The sequence below is a fragment of the Harpia harpyja genome, chromosome Z, assembly GCF_026419915.1.
Source record: "Harpia harpyja isolate bHarHar1 chromosome Z, bHarHar1 primary haplotype, whole genome shotgun sequence".
Lineage (NCBI taxonomy): Eukaryota > Metazoa > Chordata > Aves > Accipitriformes > Accipitridae > Harpia > Harpia harpyja.
Window position 1 is genome coordinate 79,495,643 of NC_068969.1, and position 22,060 is coordinate 79,517,702.

Genomic DNA, 22,060 nt, shown 5'->3' on the forward strand with positions numbered 1-22,060 from the left:
CCGCTGGCGCCAAGCCCCGGCTCGCCTTGCGCGCCTCCGTTGACTGGCCCGAGGGGGCGGGCGGGAGATCTCGCGGTGTGAGGGGCTGGTGTGGGCGGGCTCGTTCTTTTGGCGGGCCGGGCAGGGCGGCGGCGGCGTGGCGGCCGTGGGGCGGCCGGTGTCCGCCTTGTGTCGTCGTCGGGTGCTCCGTCAGCTGCTTGGCACTATGAACGACAGGCAGGAGAGCGACCATTTCTGGCTGTACGTGCTGGCCCTGGGCTTCGACCCGAAGTCTCAGGAGAACGTTGCGTTACTGCAAGGGTAAGTGCGGGGGAGAGCTGGGGGGGGGGGGGGGCGGCGGGAAGAGGAAGAAGGGGGGCCCTTGTGCAGCGCGGGATTCACCCAGGAGCGCACGACGCAAGAGGAGGGTCACCGCCGCCGCCGAGGGGGCCTGGTGCCCTTGACGATACGTGACGCAGAGGAAATGCCCGAATTGCTGCAGTGGCCGGTGTTGCCTGTGTCTGAAGAAATGAAGCCCAGAAAGAGTAGTAACTCTTGCTCGCCGACTGATATATCCCGGACGGTCAGCTGGAGAGAGTGAGCTGACTGGCTCCGTACCTCTTGGTTTTAAAACTTATTTGAGAGAAAACGCTCTCACCGAAATTACTTCAGCTTCGTCAGGTAGGCTGGAGGATGTGCGTTTTTCACCGTGCAGAAAATAAGGCGTTCAGGGTATTGCTTGTGACGCTTTACAATAAAGTCGTATTGTGTCATTTTAAGCGTCCAGTTAAAATGCAGAGGTCAGTCGGCTTCCTAACTACTTCTGATGTAGCTGTTTATCTGCGTATTAGGAACGCCCTTCTTAACCCAAGGAGCAGTATGTTTCATCTCATTGCCTACTTCTTGTTTGCTAAGCTGGACTGGTCCCGCGCAGCAGAAATTTTCAGGTAAGTGTTTGCCTTGTGAGGTTACTGCTGTGCACATAATCAAGAGTATTGTTTATGCAGTTGCTGAGGGGGTGGAGGGGGGGTGGGGGAAGTGGCCTGTTGGGGAATGCTGTGGAAGAAGAACATGCAGTCAGAGAATTTGTTTCCTTTTGGTCACAACTCTGTAATGTGTCAGAAACCTTGCCTTAATTAAAGTTGTTTCTTACAGTATCTGTCACTTGACAAGTTTGGTAAAAACTTCCGTGGTTGCAAAGTAATCTACTTTTCCCATTCATTGCCCTGACCAAACAGCGAGTAACATTTCCCAGTTATGAATTGCTGCCAGGATCTTCAACGTGGCAAGAACCTCATCTTCTTTAATGTTTTTCCTCATATAGCTGAGCTATTTTAGCTAACACATTAAAGAAATGGCTGGAGGAAGACCAGTGGCATGAAAAGTGTCAGCATTTTGACCTCCCTTTTTTTTTTTTTCTTCTTCTTCCCTTCTCCTGAGTTAAAAAGAGCTGCAGACGAATGTGTCTCTGAAATGGTCTGTAATTAACTTATTATGGCAAGAAAACCTTGTCATTTAACAAACTTTTAGCTATTCTTGGTCTAGGCTATATCCCCTCATTTTCTGGCTCCTCCAGGAGGCATCACTAAGAAATCTTTGTCTTAGTCTTGTTCTTATAATGGTTAATGAGGTAACGGAATATTCAAACGTGTTTTGAAATTGCTTTTTTCTTTTTTTTTTTCTTCTTTTTCCCCCATCCTTTTTAAACGGAAAGACACGGTTACGTTCCATCAGGAAAGATTGCAGACCATCAATTTGGGAGGCAGTGCTTTATGTGGCTACAAGAGATTGCAGTGAGTATTATGAAGAGTGGAAATCTATGTTCTGCTGGTTTCTGTGGCCTCACTCTTTTTTTGAGAGAATATGTAGTGCTTTTAAACAAGAGTTTTAAGTAAGGTTGATTTACCAAAAATTCAGTTTTACCTTGTGTCTTATTTCATATAGTTTATCTTAGACTTGCTTGAGGAAAAATTGTGGCATGGTGAAATTTAAATGCCAGAAGCTTAATCTTAGGTCTTAAAACTGCTGAGGCTTTCTTCTGGGTAATGGTATTTGCTTAAACAGAAGTCTAGAGGGTTCCTCAGCTCTGAGTGAGAATAATTTTCTTCAACTCGAGAGGTGTTTGCTTATGTTGCCTGGGAAGGTGTTTATTATTGTGAAAGTGATTTCAGATGCTTGAAAAACTTTTTTAACATTAGTTTTTCCTTACGTGTGGAGAGAGGGACTAAAGTTTAAGGTGAGCTTTCTGACGGAAGAGACAAACCAAAGTCAATTCCTTCAGCAGTCATTGGTTATTAAGTTCTCACGATGCCTTTCTTTTAATGACAGTTCTATAAATCAGGTCTGTATGTACTGGAACGCTATTATTTTTTAGTAGTAATGGGCAAGGTGAAAGCCAACAACGCAGTATCTTTGAGTAAGGTAAAAGCAGGACAGAGTACACTGGTTAAGGACTTAAGTAGAAACTATGAAAGACAACTTGACTGTTTTTTCAAAGGTAGGGATTACCAGTTAGGACTGAGAAGGGCAGCGATCTCTAACATTGACCCAACACTGGTTTCAGTCTTTGCATTGAAACTGTCTTTCGTGTACGGAAATAGGGATGGTGGGGCGGAACATTCAAACAGTTTTAGTCTCTTCTGCTGACTAGAGTAGCTGTCAACTGTGGTGGCAAAGTAGTTTAGCTCTGCATCAGGCTTGCTAGCGAGTAGGCTGCAGTGTTTTGGTACTCGGCTAAATGTTTGATGGCTGTTGTTTCGGCTTTATTTCTTAGATTAGTTTTGTGTTTAAAACCAATTTAACTTCTCTAGAAGGAAGAACGAAGCTGTCTTCCACAAGTTACACCTTCTTCACTTACTGTTGCTGGTCCTAAGTTTATTCACCTGGCTTATCGGTTTGCAAGACATGTACTGGTTGAGGACCTGAAAAGGAACTCTGTAGGTAAGCTGTAATGGAACAATAAAAATGCTTCATTTGTCGTGCTTGACAGTGAATCTGTCAAGTCTGTATTATATGCCAAGAGCTTTAAGCATCTGTGAGCTGGCTGCTCGCTTCAAAATCTTTCACAGGGTTCTGTGCTTTTGCGTAGAGCCGTTGCTGATAGAAGAATACAGATTGTTTTGCTTTGTATTGCTTTATGAGTTTTGCTCCAAGGTTCATTTGTGTAATGCTGTACACCATTACCCACACAAGCAATGGTTTGGTCCACAAGTATTGGACCGCTATACTATATTCTTTCTCACAACTTGAGGAATTCTGAAGGATCAGAACTGTCTATTCTAGGCATCTTGTATTGTTCTGGTGACTTAAAGAGTAGGGAAAGGGAGCGAGAGTGAGGGAATGAAAATATACAACAGAAAGAACTGGCAAAAAAAGACAGCACACTGCATAGTCTGTTTCAGCCCGGGTAAAATGGGCATTGTGATTTGTGATTCTTTCAATTCAAACTATGTAGATTAGGAAGCTGCTTATTTGCTAAAAGCGAATGATGTAATCCAAACATTAACTTCCATTTAGGCACTGGTATACCTTTTGCTGAAGCTGTGAAGTTGAGACCTAAGGATGTGTACCTGGCAGATGCAAGGTGTAGAGTTGCATACAATAAACTTCTGCAAATTTTTCAAAAGGAAGCTTTTGTTATTCAAGAATATGAGAAAAAAGCACAGTAAGTAATGCTTTTAAAGAACTGGAGTCTTTCCATAAAAGCTGGCTTTTGTGTGTGTCTGTGTTATTAAAAGGATTTGAGGAGGCTGCATCTGCTTTACATCATGAGTTCTGTTGAGCTTCTCCCCATTTTTTCCCCCTTTACCTCCTTTAATTGAAAGTTATACTGTTTGTTGGGTCTTCTGTGAAGCATAGCAGTCTAGAGAAATGAGTTCTTCAGTTAGGAGATGCTATAGTTTGGAAGATAAGGTTGCTTGGGCATTAAAAATGATCAGAGAGTTCTGCATGTACAGCACTGTGATTTCTTAACGTTTGAAGGGCCGTATCTTAGAATATAACTGTCTCAGGATGAAACATTTGGTCTTTGGTTAATTACCGTGGGACACACTTTCTTTACATGTTGTGGTTTAACCCCAGCCAGCAACTAAACACCACGCAGCCGCTCACTCACTCCCCCCCACCCAGCGGGACGGGGGAGAAAATCGGGAAAAGAAGCAAAACCCGTGGGTTGAGATAAGAACGGTTTAATAGAACAGAAAAGAAGAAACTAATAATGATAATGATAACACTAATAAAATGACAACAGTAATAATGAAAGGATTGGAATGTACAAATGATGCGCAGTGCAATTGCTCACCACCCGCCGACCGACACCCAGCCAGTCCCCGCGCAGCGATTCCCCGCCCCCACTTCCCAGTTCCTATACTAGATGGGACGTCACATGGTATGGAATACCCCGTTGGCCAGTTTGGGTCAGGTGCCCTGGCTCTGTCCTGGGCCAACTTCTTGTGCCCCTCCAGCTTTCTGGCTGGCTGGGCATGAGAAGCTGAAAAATCCTTGACTTTAGTCTAAACACTACTTAGCAACAACTGAAAACATCAGTGTTATCAACATTCTTCACATACTGAACTCAAAACATAGCACTGTACCAGCTACTAGGAAGACAGTTACCTCTATCCCAGCTGAAACTAGGACAACATAATCCTTAATTACTTCACCAGAATTACGCTATTCTTTATTCTTGTATATGGAAGACATTCCCCGTTTGAGAAACAAGAGTAACTGGAACTTTCTGTGCAGGCACAGAGTTATGTATTAGTGGAATTTACAGAATTGGGGAGGGATAGTTTACGTGACTGGATCACTGTCATGGACAGTTGCAAGCTGTTCAGTAAATGGCAGAAAAGGAGGGGGATTGCACTGTAGGTAAAAGAGTGGTTTCGGTGCATGTAGCATAGCTCTGCCTGAGAGGACCGATGTGTTTCATGCCTTTGGATCAAGATCAGAGGGTTTAGCATCAAGGGAGACCTCATGGTGGATGTCTGCTCTACACCTCTCCCTCTATACAAGGGAAGGTATATGAGGCCTTCTTCAGACCAATCAAACGCACCTCTGACCTGCAGGCCTTGATTCTTACACAGGATTTTAGCTTACCCTGGTATTTGCTGGGAAAGCAGCATGGTGGTACATTAGCAATCCGGGGAACTACAGTGCACTGAGGATGATTTTGTAATGCAATCGCTGGGTGGGCTGAGTAGGAGTGGCACTCTTTTGAACTTGCTGCTTACAAGTAAGAGAACCTTTTCTGGAGATGTAACTGCCGACAGGAGCCTTATGGTCACTGCAGCCAAGACTGTGGAACTTAAGATCCTAAGGAACATGAGGAAGACAAGTGGAAGAGTAGTGACACTGGACTTAAAAGGGCAGATTTCCACTTGCCCAGGGAACTGCCAGGAGGTATCTTGTGGAAAGCAGAAGGGCTCAGGAGTGCTAGGATATTTTCAGAGATCCTTGCTGAAGCTCAAGCATGGTCCTTCCCCTTAAGTGGGAAAAGAAACAGGCATAACAAGAAACCAACCTGGTTAAAACAGTAAGCTAGTGATAGAGCTCAGAAACCAAAGCAGCAGCATATGGAATATGGAAGAGGGGACTGACTCCCAGACATAAGTACAGAAATATTTCTCAGGTGTGCAGTGATGTAGTTATGAAGGCCAAAGTTCAGCTAAAGCTCCAAGAGTGTGGTAAGAGCCTGAGAAAAGGCTTCCATAGGTATGTTGTTAGAAGTGGAAGTACATGGAGGATTTAGGTCTGCTTCTGAATGAAATGGTAAGTTAAGTTACAAGTGTCACAGGCTGAAACACCCAGTGCCTTCTTTGCCTCCGTCTTCAAGGGTAAGGTCAGTAGCCCAGTCTCTGCCAAGAAGCAATGATGAAGGAAGCAACAAACTACTGATAGCAGAAGAGGGTAGAGTGGTGGTTCATGTGTATAAACTGGACATAGACAAACCTTTGCTACCTGATGGAATGCATCCAAGGGTGCAGAGATACTTAACAGAATTGCTGTGTCACCTTTGGAAAGGTAGAAGGATAGCTAAAGGGGTGCGCCCAAAGTGTGGTAGTGCCTCAAAGTCTTAACTGGTAGGTGATCATGAATGGAATTCTTCTGGGGTTGATACGGTGTCTTAAACTATTTCTTGTCTTCATAAGGGATATGGATGACAGTATTGAATGCAAATGAACCAAACTTGCAGATGATGCCAAACTGTAAGGAGAGGTAGATATACTGGGATGAAGAGCTATTGCACAGAATGAGGAGACCTTGCTGGGTTTGGAGACTTGCCCAGCAAGAATTATGTGAGGTTTAACAAAGATCCGTGTGAAGTCCTACGCCTGGGGAGGAATAATCCCCAACAGCAGCACAGGCTTGTGGATGATTGGCTGGGAAGCAGCTCTGCTAAGAAGAACTAGAGGTGAGAGTAGTGTTGGGCCACAGGCTGAGCACGAGTCATCAGTGTGCCCTGGTAGCCAAGAAGACCAACAGCCTCCTAGGCTGCATGAAAAGGAGCACAACCAGCAGATCAAGATGTATTTCACTCTACCTGGCAATTCTAAGGCCACACCTGGGATACTGTGTTCAGTTTTGGTCCCCCCAGTTGAGGAGAGAGATTGAAAGATAGGAGAGATTGTAGCAGAGGACCATAATGGTTAGAAGATGGGAGAACTTGACACATACGAGTAAAAGATGTAGAAATTGGGTTTGTTTAGCCTGAGGAAGACAAAGCTCAGGGGGTTTAATCACAGTCTTCCAATATCTCAAAAGTAGTTGTAGAGAAGATGGAGGTACACTCTTCACAAGGATGTATGGTGACAGGACAAGAGGCAACAGGCCCAAAGGAAAACTCCATCTGGATTTAAAAAAAATAAAAAATCTCATGTGAGAACAATTAAACACTGGAATAGGTTGCCCAGGAAAGTGGTGGAATCTCCCTTGCTAGAAACATTCAAGACTTGGCTTGACAGGGCCATGAGTAATATAATTGAAGGCTCTGCTTTCAATGGAACACTCAACAGTATAATTTCCAGAGGTCAAAATCTCCTAAGCTTCTCTGATTTCTATAATTCTGCATCCCCTCTCACTCCGCTTGGGAAGTGTTAGTGCTCTTACTTACCTTGTGAGTGGTACTCTTCAAAAATGTAATTCTCTAGTTTTTTTATTCTCAACAAGGCATCAGAAGATCAATGCATTCAACAAGATTCAGGCACCTGGTGTTTCTGAAAATCAGGCCTCTGTGTTTTTACATCCTTAAAAATTTAATAAAAGCACTTTGGCTTTGGGAAAAGGACTTCAGTGGTCCAGCTGTTTGTAGTCCAGTATTCTGTTCTGTATTTTTTTGAAACTGAAGGATTTGGTGACTGTACAATTGCTGAATATATTTGGTGGTGTATATTGATAGGTGCATTTCTAGTAACTTCATTATTGTTCTTGGGTCTAATAAAAGCTGTTCCCTTGCAGTAGAATAAGCGACAATCTTAATTGCTTAATTTACAAATATCTTGGTGGCTTTCCTGGCTTGTCTTTCTGCACAAAGTCATGGCGAGGAAGTCAAGGATACGTTTTTATTGCATTGTTCCAAAACTGCCTCAGTATGCCGATTTGGAAAGAGTGAGCGTGATTGGTTAGTCATTGCAAGGAATTCTGAGAACAGCAGAGTAGAAACTTGGATTTTAAAAAAATCTGTGCTGTTAACTGTTTTGCTAGGCTTTTAATGAAAGAAATAGAAGAGATGAAGTCTGAATATGCAGTCCTGCAGACACTGTCTCAGAAGTAAGTGTTTCTCCTTGTAACTAAACATATATAAAATTGATTTCTTACTCAGTTTTATGAAATACGAACTATAATTTCACTGTAGTCCACCTGAACTTTTGTTTTGCATGTGCATATAGGATGAAACAAAATGACCGAACTAAAAATGACAGAACTGAGAGAATTCAAAAGGTGAGCATTTTTTTTCTGCTGTGGCAGCGTACTGTATTTCTTCTTACATTTCTGTAACACTTACTCTCAGATACTGTTATTACCACTTGCCTGCCTGCGATTATGCAGGTCCCTTCATCTGCCTTTACGCTGTTTTGATACTCCGTCATTATAGATATTATGGCAAACATTTTAACGTAGCATTTTTGTCTGTCTTGCCTGTTAAGGTCTGCAGTATGTGGACACTTATAATGGAAATGCTTACATCTCTGAAAAAGGAAAAGGAAGCTGTGGATTCTGTACTTGAAGATTGTGCTGGTCAGTGTGTTTTAGATGGAACTAATGTTGCTTTCAGTGTTCCACAGCTGTTGGCTCACAGAGTTGAAAGTGACATACAGCAAGTAAGTAATTTTTGTCCCTCTTGCTAAACTCTGGTTTGTTTTTTTCAGTCCCCAGGGTTGTAATTAGATACCTTTAAAAAAATCATACTTCACGGATGATAGGAGGTGGTTGCTCAAGGATAGAGAAAACATGTCTAATTTGTATGTGAAAGTTTGTTGTGATTGTGCTGCTGTTTTGTATTGGTTATGTTTCAACCATTTTTAAGTTCGATAACTGCATTTGTAAGTCTGCCTGATTAGTGCCTGATTTTTTTGTTGTTTGGACATTTAAAACTACGTTGACCAGTTTAACTCTTGCTTTAACTAATGGGCTTTTGTTTCCAGTGTGTAGTATATGGTGCTGTTCAGGCCTGCCGCATCTTTTGGGGCAGTGGTTCAACAGAATACCTCATTAGTTGAAGTTTTCTTAGTTTGTGTTGCTTTATAGGCTGTTTTCAAGCAGCTGATTCTAGAAAACAAACCTGAGGCTTAAATCTAGAGAGCATTTTTTTTTTGAAAAATGAAACAATCGGGAACTAAATCAAAATACAAAGTGGAACTTTGTATCCTTGCTCTGACTATGGAAGACAAAACTTTCTGATATTGATGCTGTTCACTAATTCTTTTTTTCTTGCTTGCTATACTTCAAGTTTTGTACGGGAAGCGTGTATGAAGCTGAAAAACTGAATTTCTTAACAGTCATTCAGTTATTAAATGAAGCCCTGAGGACATTGAGAGATGAACATTGTCAATGTGGTTTAAAACAACTTCAGGTCATTGATGATAGGAGTGTGCTCAGCGATGAAGTACTACAGCATTTGGCAGCAATGAGGTAATTGTCTGGAAATTTTCTCTGGTTCCCTGTTCTTCAGTCTAAGGATCATGTCTTCCTGCCTTGAAGTCTTTTCTAAAATAATATAATTTATAGTGAGAACATGTTGGTTCAATCTTTCCTTTGCCTCTGGGAAATTCACATTTGTCTCGATTGTCTATATAGCTTTTAACTGAGATTCTTCTCTAGGTAACTTCAGCTTTTTGCCCTTTGTCCTGGTTTCAGCTGGGATAGAGGTAATTGTCTTCCTGGTAGCTGGTAGAGTGCTATGTTTTTGAGCTAGGTATGAGAAGAATGCTGATAACACACTGATGTTTTCAGTTGTTGCTAAGTAATGTTTAGACTAAGTCAAGGATTTTTCAGCTTCTCATGCTCAGCCAGCGAGAAAGCTGGAGGGGCACAAGAAGTTGGGAGGGGACACAGGCAGGACAGCTGACCCAAACTGGCCAATGGGGTATTCCATACCATGTGATGTCACATCTAGTGTATAAACTGGGGGGGGTGGGCGGAATCGCCACTCGGGGACTAACTGGGCGGCATCAGTCAGCAGGTGGTAAGCAATTGCACTGTGCATTGTTTGTATATTCCAATCCTTTTATTATTGCTGTTGTCATTTTATTAGTTTCTTCTTTTCTGTTCTATTAAACCGTTCTTGTCTCAACCCGTGAGTTTTACTTCTTTTCCTGATTTTCTCCCCCATCCCACTGGGTGTGGGGGGGAAAGTGAGTGAGTGGCTGTGTGGTGCTTAGTTGCTGGTGGGGGTTAAACCACGACGCCCTTGCTTCGTTAACACTTCAGGCTTTGTTCGTGGGGACCTTGTTTGCTAGCTGATCTGATTTTTTTTTTTTTTTCTTGTTATGTTCATCAGTTCTGGGATTTTAAAACATTATCTGCAACTGGCTTAGGGAAAGTTTAAGTCTGTATCTCATTGTGTGTTATGTATTTTAGTATAGTTCCTCCAATTCTAGTGTAAGAAACGTGAAGACTACCTAGCAGCTGCTTTTTAGGTTGTTTCAGTTAGTTCTCGGTGCATGCGCAAGTGCATGATTAAGTTGATACATATCAAAGATTTTGCAAGATGAGGGGAACACATAATACTCTCCATCTTTATGCGGAACTGTCTCCACCAACAGATGTGTTGTGTTTGTTTTCCGTGCTCTTATGTTACAGGCTAAAAAAGCAACAGCGTTGTATGTCAGCGAGTGGACCGATTTCTAAAGAACAGGAAGGCTGGGAAGAGAAGTGGAAAAGCTTTCTTGGCCTGTGTCCTTTTAATTTAGTCTTGGCTAAGGATCCAGTAAGTAGTGTTCAATTTATCTGATTCTGGGAAAGAGAAAGGGTGAAGGTGAGAGAGGATGTACACCTACGCTGGTGTGTTCTATTGCAACACTTAAGCTTTGTATGTAAGGTTAGGGAATCAGATAGCACAGTATAGCAGAAATTGCTTTATGAAGTAGTCTGTCTTAAAGAAGATATGTGTGACTTAATGACAGCTGGTGTCTTCATTTGAGATGGGGGATGGAACCATCTTGTCAAGACAGTAAATCAGCATAAGAGCGAGCTGATTGGCTTTGGTTTTGTCCATGTCCGTCCCCTTGTGGAAATTGAGCTCACGTGTGCCGTCAGTCTGAACATCTGCCAAGTTCTGTTTTTCCCTTTTAGAGTGATCTGCTTGATGAATGAACAGTCATTTCCATTCTGACACTCACGTTGGTACAGGGATCTGAGGTTATACCCTTGCCTAGCTACCCAGCAGAGAGAGGAAAAGTTTTGTGTTGAGTCTGACAGCTGGTTTGCAGAACAGCTGTTGTAAATAATTGTCTGTTAATTGCTGTTGATATGCAGATTTTTTTCAGCCTGCTTCTGTAACTGTTCGTTTTCTTTTGAAAGGAACTTCAGGATTTGTTAGGGGCTTTGTCACCCCATTCTTTTAATGTTGCAGAAGAAGATGATGAGGATAGCGTCCCTTGTCAACATCTAGTATCACTTTCAGGTCGGTGAACAGGAGAAGCTTCTTTCCCTTCCCCTGCCTTCCCCCCCCCCCCAATTGTTAAAAGTTACTTGGAGTCGAAAAGACTCCCTGCTTGAGTTTGCAAGTATCTTTGATGGTCTCTGATAATCTGGTTCTGTGTGACCCCTTGCCACAATTGCCTTACATTTTTCAACCTTGTGGTATCTCAAAGATTCTCTGAAGCTTTTGATATGGCAAAAAACCCAATGCTGGAGCTGTTTGGTATTTTGTTGTTGTTGCACAAAGCATGTTGAGACAGATTTCTGTGTACAAAGGTTCACTCATGGGTTGTAGAGAATACATTCACTCTAACAGTAAAAGTTGCTTCAGGTTGGAGGTGTAATACAAAGGAGAGAAAGAAGGTAAAACTTTTCCCATTGGCCAGCTGGGAAAAGAAATTGAACGTGTCCTCCCAGGTAAACATCTTTCCCTGGTGCATTCTGAAATACTTATTCCACAGTAACTGTGCTATTTGATCAGGACCTTACTTGATCTCTGTGTTGATTGCTTTCAGTCACTAGCTTAACAGGGCTGATCAGAGGTCACTTTGATCAGACGTGTATGTTGCACATGCTGATCGGCTGGTGAGCTGATTGTATTTTACTGGGTAGTGCTTGTTGGCCAGATGTTGACTGTCCCTCATATAGAGTTATAAATTAGAAGCTACAAAGCAAGGGTGGAAAAGGAGGGGGAAGGCAGCTTGAATCATATGTCATTTGCAGTCCCTTTTAGGAAGAAAGACATAGCAGAAGTGTGTAGGACCTTCAAGGTGCAAAGCAACAGGGAGAAGATCCTTTCGGTTACAAAGGTGAAAGCACTGCTCTAGCAGTCTGAGGGAATGTGGGTTTAAGTCTAGAAGCCGTAAAGGAAAGGCTACAGAATTGCAAATGGAAGGTCATTTGCCTTAAAAATTTCAAAGATTGAAGCACTGTGCAATAATGCTCTGAGCTTCTGGTAATACTAGAAAGCTTGAGACAAACTGGTGTCTGTGGCACTCTCTCTGCTCTGTGGTTAAGATACTTGATCTGCAAATCCAGCCGCTAAGAAAAATAACTTTCTGCCTGTTAACATGGTAAGCTTTAAAAAATAAGTTAATGTCACTGAACTTCTTGAAGTGAGCTTGGGTTTTGGAGGTGGTGTTGCGTTGAATACAAAAGGAAGTGCCATTTGTGCTGCGGAAGCTGAAATTTAGGGTTAGTAGAGAACTACTGATGTTAGACTTTGGCTGTTTATCCGAATGATGTACCAAAATTGGTATTTTTTTGTTCTGGATAGTCCTGAGCTGAGGTATGCAGACCTCTGATAATGTGCAAAACATTTCCTTATAGTGTGCCTTGCCTTGTTTGGACTGACACAGTGTTGATCAGAGGGATGAGTATGTCCACAGAGAGATTTATTGATAAATGCAGGTGGAGATGGTGGGGAAAATGTGGGTGGGATTTTGCTTTGTGGAACTGATGTGCCACGCAGTTGATGTGTGTGTGGAGAGAAGGGGATAATGATGACAAGTGGCTGGGATTGCAGTTTGGACGAAGGTGGAACGTATGATTGATATGTGCAGGGCAGCAGGCAGCATCATGCCTCTCAAACGTGTTCAGGAACAACACAAATAGGTGCTGGCTGCTAGTGGCATCTGTGGCTGCAGGTGGTACCTGAGCAAAAGGATTGATTCCACTGTCCTGCTTATGTATTAATTTACTTTTCTTCAAGTGTTCATAAAGTCCATCCCCTGAATAGTCTACAGAAGTGGTCTGAATCTTGTGTCACCTGGGAAGCTGAAGCAAAAAACCAGGAAGCAATAATAAAACCCTTGACTTGCTTTTCTAGATGTTTTTTACTCTATTCATGAAGTACCTTACCAGGAAGATGCTGAGGCATTGGAAGCTATGACGGATGAGTCAGAACCACCACCAGGATGGTATGATGTTAATGAGAAATTGATAAAAAAGCAGTGGAAAAGATAGAAATTTACTTATTGGAGTTGAATATATTGCATCTCTTGATCCTTAGTGGAATATTTCAGTAGCCCACTGCTTACATGTCACACCCACCTGATTGAGTAAGATAGTCCTAAAGTAACTGCCACTTTCTCTAGCTGGTGACTGATAGATCAGCTGGTTGCTGCTGAATAGGATGTGCAGCAGCCAAGCTGCAAGGTTTTTATCTCGCTTTTTAACTATGTTATTTCAAGCTTTAAGAGGTGGGTGGAGAAAACGGAGAATTCTGGGTTGAGATGGGCATGTATGTTCAGTATAGCCTGAGAATAAAAGAACAGACGTTCACAGGAGCCCTTCTTTTGTGTTTAAAAAAACCCCAACAACTAAAACTGAACCAAAACAAAAACCCCTGACTCCCAAGCAGAATTACTGTGCTAGCTAAACCTTCCTGACAAGGCTTTTCTCCTGAATCTTCTGAAATCACTTTGTTCTGTAACTTCTCTAACTGCAGTTCCAGCAAAGGATAGAACACAAAACAATGGTATTCCAAAAAGTTTTGGCCTGTTTGTCATTTACTTAGTTCAGGAAGGCTTCATGAACTTTTGAATAACACTGTATTTCATAATAGGACTCCTACAGATACTTGAAAGTTGCCTACTAGGAGAGAAAGGGAATTCACAAAGGAAGGCTGCCCTATACTTAGACGTCAGTAGATGTAGTTGCATGCAAGTCTCAAAGGTTGTCCAAGCAGTTGACAATTAGAGCTTGGATTTCTCTCAGTGACTTCATGCAGCTTTGATTTTTGTCTGCTTCTGATTCTGAAGACAGATAACAGCAAATACTAACGTTTTAAGGCGTGTTCTCCCTAAGAAGCATGGACTGTACCTTACACTTTAGAGAGCTATGCAATTAGCACTACACTCGTCAGAAGTGATAAGACTGAAGCTTTTGGTAGCCAGGTGATTGTTAAATATCAGTAAGTTCATACAGGAAAAGGCCTGTGGATGCCAGAGGCTGTTCAGAGGAAGAATATCTAGGGAAAAGAACATTATCAAGTCCACAGGAGACTTTCCAGTTATCTTTGATTGCAGAATACAGAAGACTTGTTTACAAAATGTGTCTCAAAATCTCTTCTTTTTCTATTTGATAATCAAGAGAAAAGTTTTGTAATTTATTAATTTTGGGAGGCTGATACACAACTAGGGCTACATCTCCTCTAGTTGTCACAGGTTCTCCCTATAGTAAAATTGCCTTCTGATGACCGGGACGAATTGAGGGAAATCGTAACGGACAGATACGGGGCACACAATATGTAATGGCTTGCTACTAAGGTTTGCATGCCACTTGTTTTATTTGTCTCTAAATTTTTTTTTTTTTTTTATACCCCTTCATCTCCACCACTGCCCCAAGGATCTCTTCAGTGCCTTTGGAGTTGTCAAAAGCGTCTGAAAACAGAGACGTGTTAATTGAAAAGGTTATTCTTCAGTAATTTCCTGCCTGTCAAATAAGTTAAACTTGGGATATTTGCTTTTTACATTGATTGAAAGCTAGACTTAATATTTGGGGTGGGGGGGTGTGTGATTTTTTGTTGTTGGTTTAATTTTTTAAAGTGGTATTTTTACAAATCTGAGTCAGTCCTGTAAAACTGTAAAAGCTATCTGTCAGGGACTTCATTAAGTTTTAGGCAAGGACACTAGGAAGTAGGTGCACTTGCACCTGACTTCGAGTACAACAGTGTGTCACTGATACCCTGCTTGCTGAAACAGTCTTTTTTGGTGTGAGCAGTGGTCAGACTTTGATGTTTCTTTAAGTTGTGTTTGAACTTAAGGGTTATAATGTGGCCTAAAAGCAACTTGGATGTACAGTTGGCCATTGCACAATTGTTCACTGTAGTGCGTTCAAGGTAGTTGTAGATGAGTCACCTGTGTTCTATGCAACACTCTATCCTAGCCACTACTTGTGTCCTGCTTTAAATATGATTGTAAAAATATTTTGTGTTTAGAATTTGAGACTGAAATATTTTTATTGACTAAACGCTAAGGCCATTGCTGTTCAGAACTGGTACAGCAGTTTCTTCATGCTAATTTTTTGACACTTGAGTTTAAAACTTCTAATAATTCCTTTGTATTCTTCTAGAACTTGCATAGTGAAACGTGCAAGGGGGAAGAAAAGCCTGAGCCTCCAAATATCTTAAAAAATGGAAAGGATGAGTCCGCCATTTCAGAAGTGTTGGAGAGTGCAGGTGATTGTGTTCTCCTGACAGAGTCTCCTGTTAAAAAAGAAGACCCTCTTCAGAAAGCCAGAGATGAACTGGCAGAAGAGGTTAGGAAAAAATATTTTTAATTTTTTTGTTTGTTTTTAAATAAATGGTCATTAAGTTCAGAGAACAAATTACTCATTATATCATTAAATGCCTCTTGTAAGCTGCATATGTGAAAAGTTACTTTTTTCTGCTGGATAGTAATCGGTGTCACTGAGTTTTAGGGGTGACTGCCCAAGTAAGTACACCCTGAAAGTATGGGGCTTGTGCAGCTGTCATACTTAAAAATGATGGTGAAGTGAATGGCACTTTCAGTAGAATCATGGTATGATTTTTGTCACCTCTCATACCTTAATCTATGAGCCACTGCATATATGAAGAAGTCAGTAGTGCTTTTTGTTTCTGAAGTTATGCAGGTTAAATATTTAAGAGGGGCTTGAGAATTTTAAGCAGGAGTTTAAGTATTTCCTCTTCTGGGTATTTTATTTAAGATTTAACTGAGAAATTCCTTCACAAGAGTCACTGTAAAATGTGCCACAGCTTGATTTGGAAAGTAGGTTGCATCTTTCACTGAAATGGTACAGTTACTTTTTATCTGCTAAACTGTTTTACTTGTGTAAATATAGCTCTAGTCTTCATGCTTATGCAGTTCTTGACTAGTGTCTTAAATATATTTTATTTATCTGAGCACATTTTCTTATTTTAAAGATGGATTCCTAGATGATGAGGGAACTTAGAACTGAATTCTGATTTCAGTCCCCTATCTTCATTTTGTGTTTGTAGGACACTGTGGTCATTGTGAGCCTATGTAGTAAATGGCAGAAGAGTAGTCAGGAGATTCCAAACTCTTCTGATCGTTTGGAGAATGGGATTTATTTTGAGCTGTAAGTGACAGAAATAAAGGGGTTATAACCTTGCTTTCTCAGGATTTGCCCTTCTCTAACATCCTACAGGTTGCAAAGACAGTGGTATCTGAGTTGCCTCAGAGTGGTGAAGGAAAAGGCATGGCATTAGAAGATCTCATAAGCTCGTTGTCTTTTAACCCGTTTTTAGTAAGGAAAGAAATTCCCCGAACTCCAGAAAATCTGTGTAAGTCTAAACCGCTTGTTTTTATAATACTCATTGATGAGAAATGCGATTAGTTCATTGACCTTGCACATGTCACACAGGAAGAAAAAGATAATTATTTCAGTGCAGCTGCAAGTTACCGTAATGGCTCACTCTGTAATACAGCATAGTAGGCCAATAAGATGTAGGCCTAACACAATGTGAATACTGTGAATTTGATTAAACATTTTTTTTTTTTCCTGTGTAGAATCCCCTTTGTGTTGAGGAAAAAAACTAAGCGTAAACAATATGAAGCAGCTATACATCTTCCTTCTTGAATTGCTTGTTTTCCTGGTTTTGGCTGGGATAGAGTTAATTTTCTTAACAGTAGCTGGTGTAGTGTTATGTTTTGGCTTCAGTATGAGAATAATTATACTAAGTTCAGGATTTTTTAGCTTCTCATGCCTAGCCAGCAAGAAGGCTGGAGGAGCACAAGAAGTTGGCAGGGGACACAGCCAGGACAGCTGACCCAAACTGGCCAAAAGGATAGTCCATAACATGTGATGTCACGCCCAGTATATAAAGTAGGGAGAGATGACGGGGGTGGATCGCTGCTTGGGAACTGACTGGGCATTGGTCAGCCAGTCGTGAGCAACTGCACTGTGCATCACTTGTGTTGTATATTCCAATTCTATTATTATTGTCACTTTGTCATTGTCACTTTGTCATTGTCACTTTGTCATTGTCACTTTGTCATTGTCACTTTGTCATTGTCACTTTGTCATTGTCACTTTGTCATTGTCACTTTGTCATTGTCACTTTGTCATTGTCACTTTGTCATTGTCACTTTGTCATTGTCACTTTGTCATTGTCACTTTGTCATTGTCACTTTGTCATTGTCACTTTGTCATTGTCACTTTGTCATTGTCACTTTGTCATTGTCACTTTGTCATTGTCACTTTGTCATTGTCTTCCTTTCTGTCCTATTAAACTGTTCTTATCTCAACCCACAAGTTTTACTTTTCTTTTCCCCAATTCTCTCCCCCATCCCACTGCAGTGGCGGGGAGGAGAAGTGAGTGAGCAGCTACATGGTGCTTAGTTGCTGGCTGGGGTTAAATCATGACACTTCTGTTACTGAAGGGACAGAAGAAGAACAGATTGACTGAGAGTATGAAAGTACTAAAATTTTACCGTGGTTTGTTCCATTTAGCTACTGAAATTTCAAGCTCACGGCCAAAAGCTGTTCAGACTGAGGGCTCATCAGACACAGAGCTGGCCCCAACTGAAGTAATGCTAGAAGAAGCTCCAATGGATGCTAGACCTATAATGCAGAAGCCGGCAGACTCTAGATTCATGTGCTCCATCCTTGCATCTCCTGTACCCGACTGTGATCCTCCCTTGTCAGACAGGAACTCCCAAGTAAGTTCTACAGAATTTAGACCTCAAGAGCAGATAAGCATAAGTCATATCATTGAATCTCCAGTTTTGGAAACATCTGGAAAGCAAGAGAGCGAGAGAACTGAAGCACAGGAATTAAAATGTATTGTTTTGAACAAAAGTGCTGTAGAAGATCCAGAAGAAGAGACTTTTCAATATGTAAATAAGAGCATGAATGCTCCAGATACTTGTTCAGAAAACAATAATGTAACAAATGTTCTGCCTTCAGACCACTTTCAGGGTTCCTTAGTGGATGGGATGCTTCACTCAAATTTATTTCCATTCTTAAGTTCTATCAGTTCTGAAACTGGCTACGTGGGGATATTGGATGAGACACTGCCAAAATTTCTTGATCTCCCCGATCCCGACAAATCTGTAAGCTCAGAGTCTGATTTTGATGTACTAGACAGCACATATGTAACAGGTGGTTCAGAAAATAAGGAGGATATTCAAAAATCAAAGCTAGATCTACAGTCCCTTTTAAACACGCATAAAGAGCTGAAAAAGACTGTCCCTGGAAGTGAAGAGGAGCTGCATCAAACACATAATGGAGATGAAACTGTAAGTGGTAGATCAGACCGAAGTCTTGCACCAGAAAAAAGAGGAAGAGATGGATTGTGCAGTCCTCTAGAACTCTTCAGGCTGGATGAAGAATTTACCAAGACGTCATCGCCAAGGTCTCTTGAAAGAAAATACTCCCTGTTGCTGGCATCGTGTCAACATCTGCAGGAGATGGCATCAAGGATACATGAAATCCCATTAGACCTAATGCAAAAATTGAAACGTAAGTGTCCATGTACTGTAGCAACAAGCTTTTGTCCATTCTGCCACTGGGTATACTACTATGAATAACCTGCTCCGAGTAGCTGAACCCTGCTGTTGAAGTGTAGGGATACGGATTATTTGCATGCTTATTCCTTATGGAAGATGAGACATAAAAGCGAAGGAAACATGCTTCCTTTTGTTGTATTAAGATCTTGCAAGTAGGAGGAAAGGTGCTCATCTGACTTTTTGAGGTAATCTGCAGCTACTAAAGAAAAAAACAAAGCCTTAAGGTGCATTAGCAATGGAGTAATCTGAAGTTGAATTTTGAGAATTCACAAAGCTAGTTTGAAATGCATTAATAAAAATGAGGCGGTAACGGTTATACAGAAGACTTTCACCAAAACAGAGGGTATTTAATGGAGTACTAGGAATTTAACGCAACAAGCTATTCTCAAGGAGTAGTGAGATTTACACTTTGTGCGAAGGCTTGCTGCAGTTTAGCTTTTGCTTAAAATTGTGGCTGTACTGATAGCAGATGATTCCAAGACCTTACTTGGAACACTTACCAAAATTGGAAGTACCATTTTGTATATGTTTTTTTTAATACATGCCAAACACTTTTGGAGCAGTAGTTCTGTCAATTAATTGAATATTATAGAGTGCTGACTAATACACTTTTTCTTCCAGAGAAAGAGGGGTCGAATGAGAAGTCGGGCACAGAGGAACCATCGTCAGGATAGAATTTGTGCAGCAGAAGCATAACCATAGCAACGCAATTGCAGTTCACTTGGGCATGTAACATCTTCTCCAGGCACTGCCTAGATGGAGAAGTTGCACTCCTTTCTATTTTTTGTGGAGACTGTATTCCAGTCTCCTTGTTTAAGAGTGTCAGTTGCCTGCTCCGGTTCTTCCAATTTCATGTCATCCATAGTGGCGTTCTATGTACAGCCCATTATTTATGTACAGAACTATATATTTGTTTTTAAGCATATTTTTTAAAATAGATGTTGAGTAGATGATTTAAAAATAGCAGATGTTGGAAAAACAGTCTCAAATGAGAAATAGTGAAATCATTGGTGTCTCTATCTTGCTCCTAATTCCCTGCCTCCCCCCGCCCCCAAATTTTACTCGGTGCTCTACGTTCATTGGATTCTTCTCTCTCATTGAGAATTCTGGTTGATATTGCCATCAGTTCTACCTGTTGATAGAGGCTGCTCTCTTTTTGTAGACTTCCACTGAAGTGTGTATTTTTTTAGTGTAAAACATTTGTGCAGTAATATGCCTAAAGTTGTAAAAATTTATGACTTGTGGTAGTGTTAATACCACTTTATTTTCAAATAGTTGATACACGTTTCTGGCGTTGTGATGTAAGTAACTGATGGGGTGGGAATGTGAAAGTTGAGGTTACAGCAGATGAACGTCTCACTGTAAAAGTACTGACCCCTAACCTGATGTGTTTACAGAGTTTTGAAGCATTGCTAAATAAAGTTGTTCCTCTGTTCTGGTACGTCTTTCTCCTTCTTTCTTCCCGAACAGTTGCAAATAGGTTTTAAGAAGAATCTCCACCTGTATTTGACATCTTCCTTATAAAGCAGAATTTGACAAGCTTTAGGGAAAGTCTTTTATGTGGCTGGTTGTGGAAACTGGAATGTGGCTGCTAACATGTTAAACAGCTAAGAGGGAAGTGCTTCTTAACAGTCTGTTTAGATGTTGATCTTATCATGGTCAAGCAGCTAGAGAATTGGAAGCTCTGCCCTTAGCTATTGCTGTGTGGAGCAGGCCCAGCTGTGTTCCTTGCAGACTTGGCTGTAGAGCTTGGTGCTGGTGACTTCACAAAGGTTCCCCAAGTGACTGTCAAGGCTTTCATGCCCTGGTCAGAAGAGGCCTGAAAGCAGGACCACAGAGCTCTGGTTGGGACACCACCAGAGGAACCTGGGCATGCTGCCTCAGGAAAGGAGCCCGTCAGCTGGGATGTGTGGTGCAGTCTGTACCAGTCTTGTGTGCTCTGTCCCTGCTTTTGGCGGCTCTTAGGTCTTCTGACCTAACTGTCTTCCAGGACTGCTGCTGAAGAGTGGGGTGGTGGTTTGGTTTTTTTTTGGGGGGGGGGGCGTGTCTGCCACATGTCTCCTATATTGCCTGAGCCTTTGCATATAGTTTCATCCTTGAAGAAGTGCATCTGTCAGCTGTGCACCTGTGGGTATGTAAAAGAGGCTGGGGGAAGGAGCTTGGAGTGGTGGTTACTTGGCTGGCAGGCTGCACTGTTATTCACTGCTGTAAGTTGCATCTGACAAATTATAAATAAAGGTATCTTAGAGCATTTTTTTAAAGCTTTAAAACAGGAAGTATTTTTCCCCCATTCTGTCTCTTGAACCATGTGGTTCTTGTTTTTGTCATAGGAGTAAACAAATGGCAGGGAGGCTTCCCATTTTTCTTGTGTAGGTGGATGTGTGAGCTGACACAGGTAGGCTGCAGGATCAACCACAGACGAAATGCAGAGTAACTTTATTTTCGTTACCTCGTGAACTGGGGGATCCCCAAAGCAGCACCCCAGCAGCGGCATGCAAGCAGGAATGCAGGCACCGTGGAGCTCAGTCCTTGCTAGAGGATCTCTGAACCTGCTGGTTTTGCCTGTTTTTCAGGGATTTGTGCAGTTGTAGTTTACCACTGTGCTTTGTTCTTTTCCACAGCAGGGCAGGAATCTTGAGCATGTACGATAGTTAGGGTGCCTCAGAGTCTATCACAGGCCTATGTTATAATGGATGTTCTATTTGTCAAGCACACAAGACTAAAGAATTAGTATGATGTATGTGCTTTTCAACACCCTAGCGGCAAGTCACTTGGGTGTGTTGACAATCCTCCTCACCAATCTTCCATTATTTTCCCACAGTGGATTATATCTCTAAGAGGAGAGCTTGCCACTTTCTGGCCACAAACTTGCTTTCAAATGGATGTTACTGGCTTTAAATCTGTGTTTTAATGTAATACAAAGTGATACTTCCTTCGTGAACATGTGAATTCTGGAAAAGATACAGGGGTAGAACTTTACAAATGGAAGAGACAGCTGAAAATACCAGAATTCATTAGCAGTTTTGTTAGTGTCCGTCTTGCAAATGCACGTAAAAAAATGCTTTTCTTGAAAGCAATGTTTAGCTTTAGGCCCTTCGGCCTAACATCCATTCTCCCATATTTGCAGGTTAAGAATAAAGTCATTATTAGGGGAAAAAAAAATCATAGACCCATTCAGATTACATGCCTTACCTTGTTTTAAAGGTACTAAATAATTACGAAGAAAGTTTAAAAGTACAAAATTCCCACCAGAGTTTGTATTGGGCTGGTATGCATTGTTGGTATTTGTCATGAGTTACAAGCACATGTACTCCAAAAAGAAAACCAATAGAAATGTTGATACGAAGCAGATTATAAACTGTATTTTTGATGACTTTTATCAAACTTATTTGTAAGGTGACTCCACTCCCTCCATTCCTCATTCTGTA

The 22,060-nt window shown here is 41.5% G+C and overlaps 1 protein-coding gene and 1 non-coding gene across 2 annotated transcripts; both read left to right on the forward strand.

Annotated features, from left to right (window-relative positions):
• The first annotated feature begins 345 nt into the window (after positions 1-345).
• HAUS6 (HAUS augmin like complex subunit 6) lies at positions 346-20,073 on the forward strand. Its single transcript, XM_052777395.1, has 16 exons — positions 346-926; positions 1,694-1,772; positions 2,790-2,919; positions 3,496-3,643; positions 7,681-7,746; positions 7,866-7,917; positions 8,124-8,297; positions 8,927-9,108; positions 10,279-10,405; positions 10,999-11,101; positions 12,947-13,037; positions 14,467-14,530; positions 15,193-15,378; positions 16,270-16,405; positions 17,575-18,585; positions 19,254-20,073. The coding sequence occupies exons 1-16, from the start codon at positions 673-675 to the stop codon at positions 19,304-19,306; spliced, it is 2,856 nt and encodes a 951-aa protein (XP_052633355.1). The 5' UTR covers positions 346-672; the 3' UTR covers positions 19,307-20,073.
• On the forward strand, positions 14,238-14,367 carry LOC128137918 (small Cajal body-specific RNA 8). Its single transcript, XR_008233905.1, has one exon. It is a non-coding gene; the product is annotated as a small Cajal body-specific RNA 8 (non-coding RNA).
• Positions 20,074-22,060: the final 1,987 nt, after the last annotated feature.

What these genes read in the sequence shown, in the direction of transcription:
- HAUS6 (XM_052777395.1), top strand. Translation starts at nt 673, where the DNA reads ATGTGCGTTTTTCACCGTGCAGAAAATAAGGCGTTCAGGGTATTGCTT. An exon ending in TGTGGCTACAAGAGATTGCA is followed by an intron (nt 1,773 to 2,789) that starts GTGAGTATTATG and finishes TAACTTCTCTAG; the next exon opens with AAGGAAGAACGAAGCTGTCT. An exon ending in GAGATGAACTGGCAGAAGAG is followed by an intron (nt 15,379 to 16,269) that starts GTTAGGAAAAAA and finishes AACATCCTACAG; the next exon opens with GTTGCAAAGACAGTGGTATC.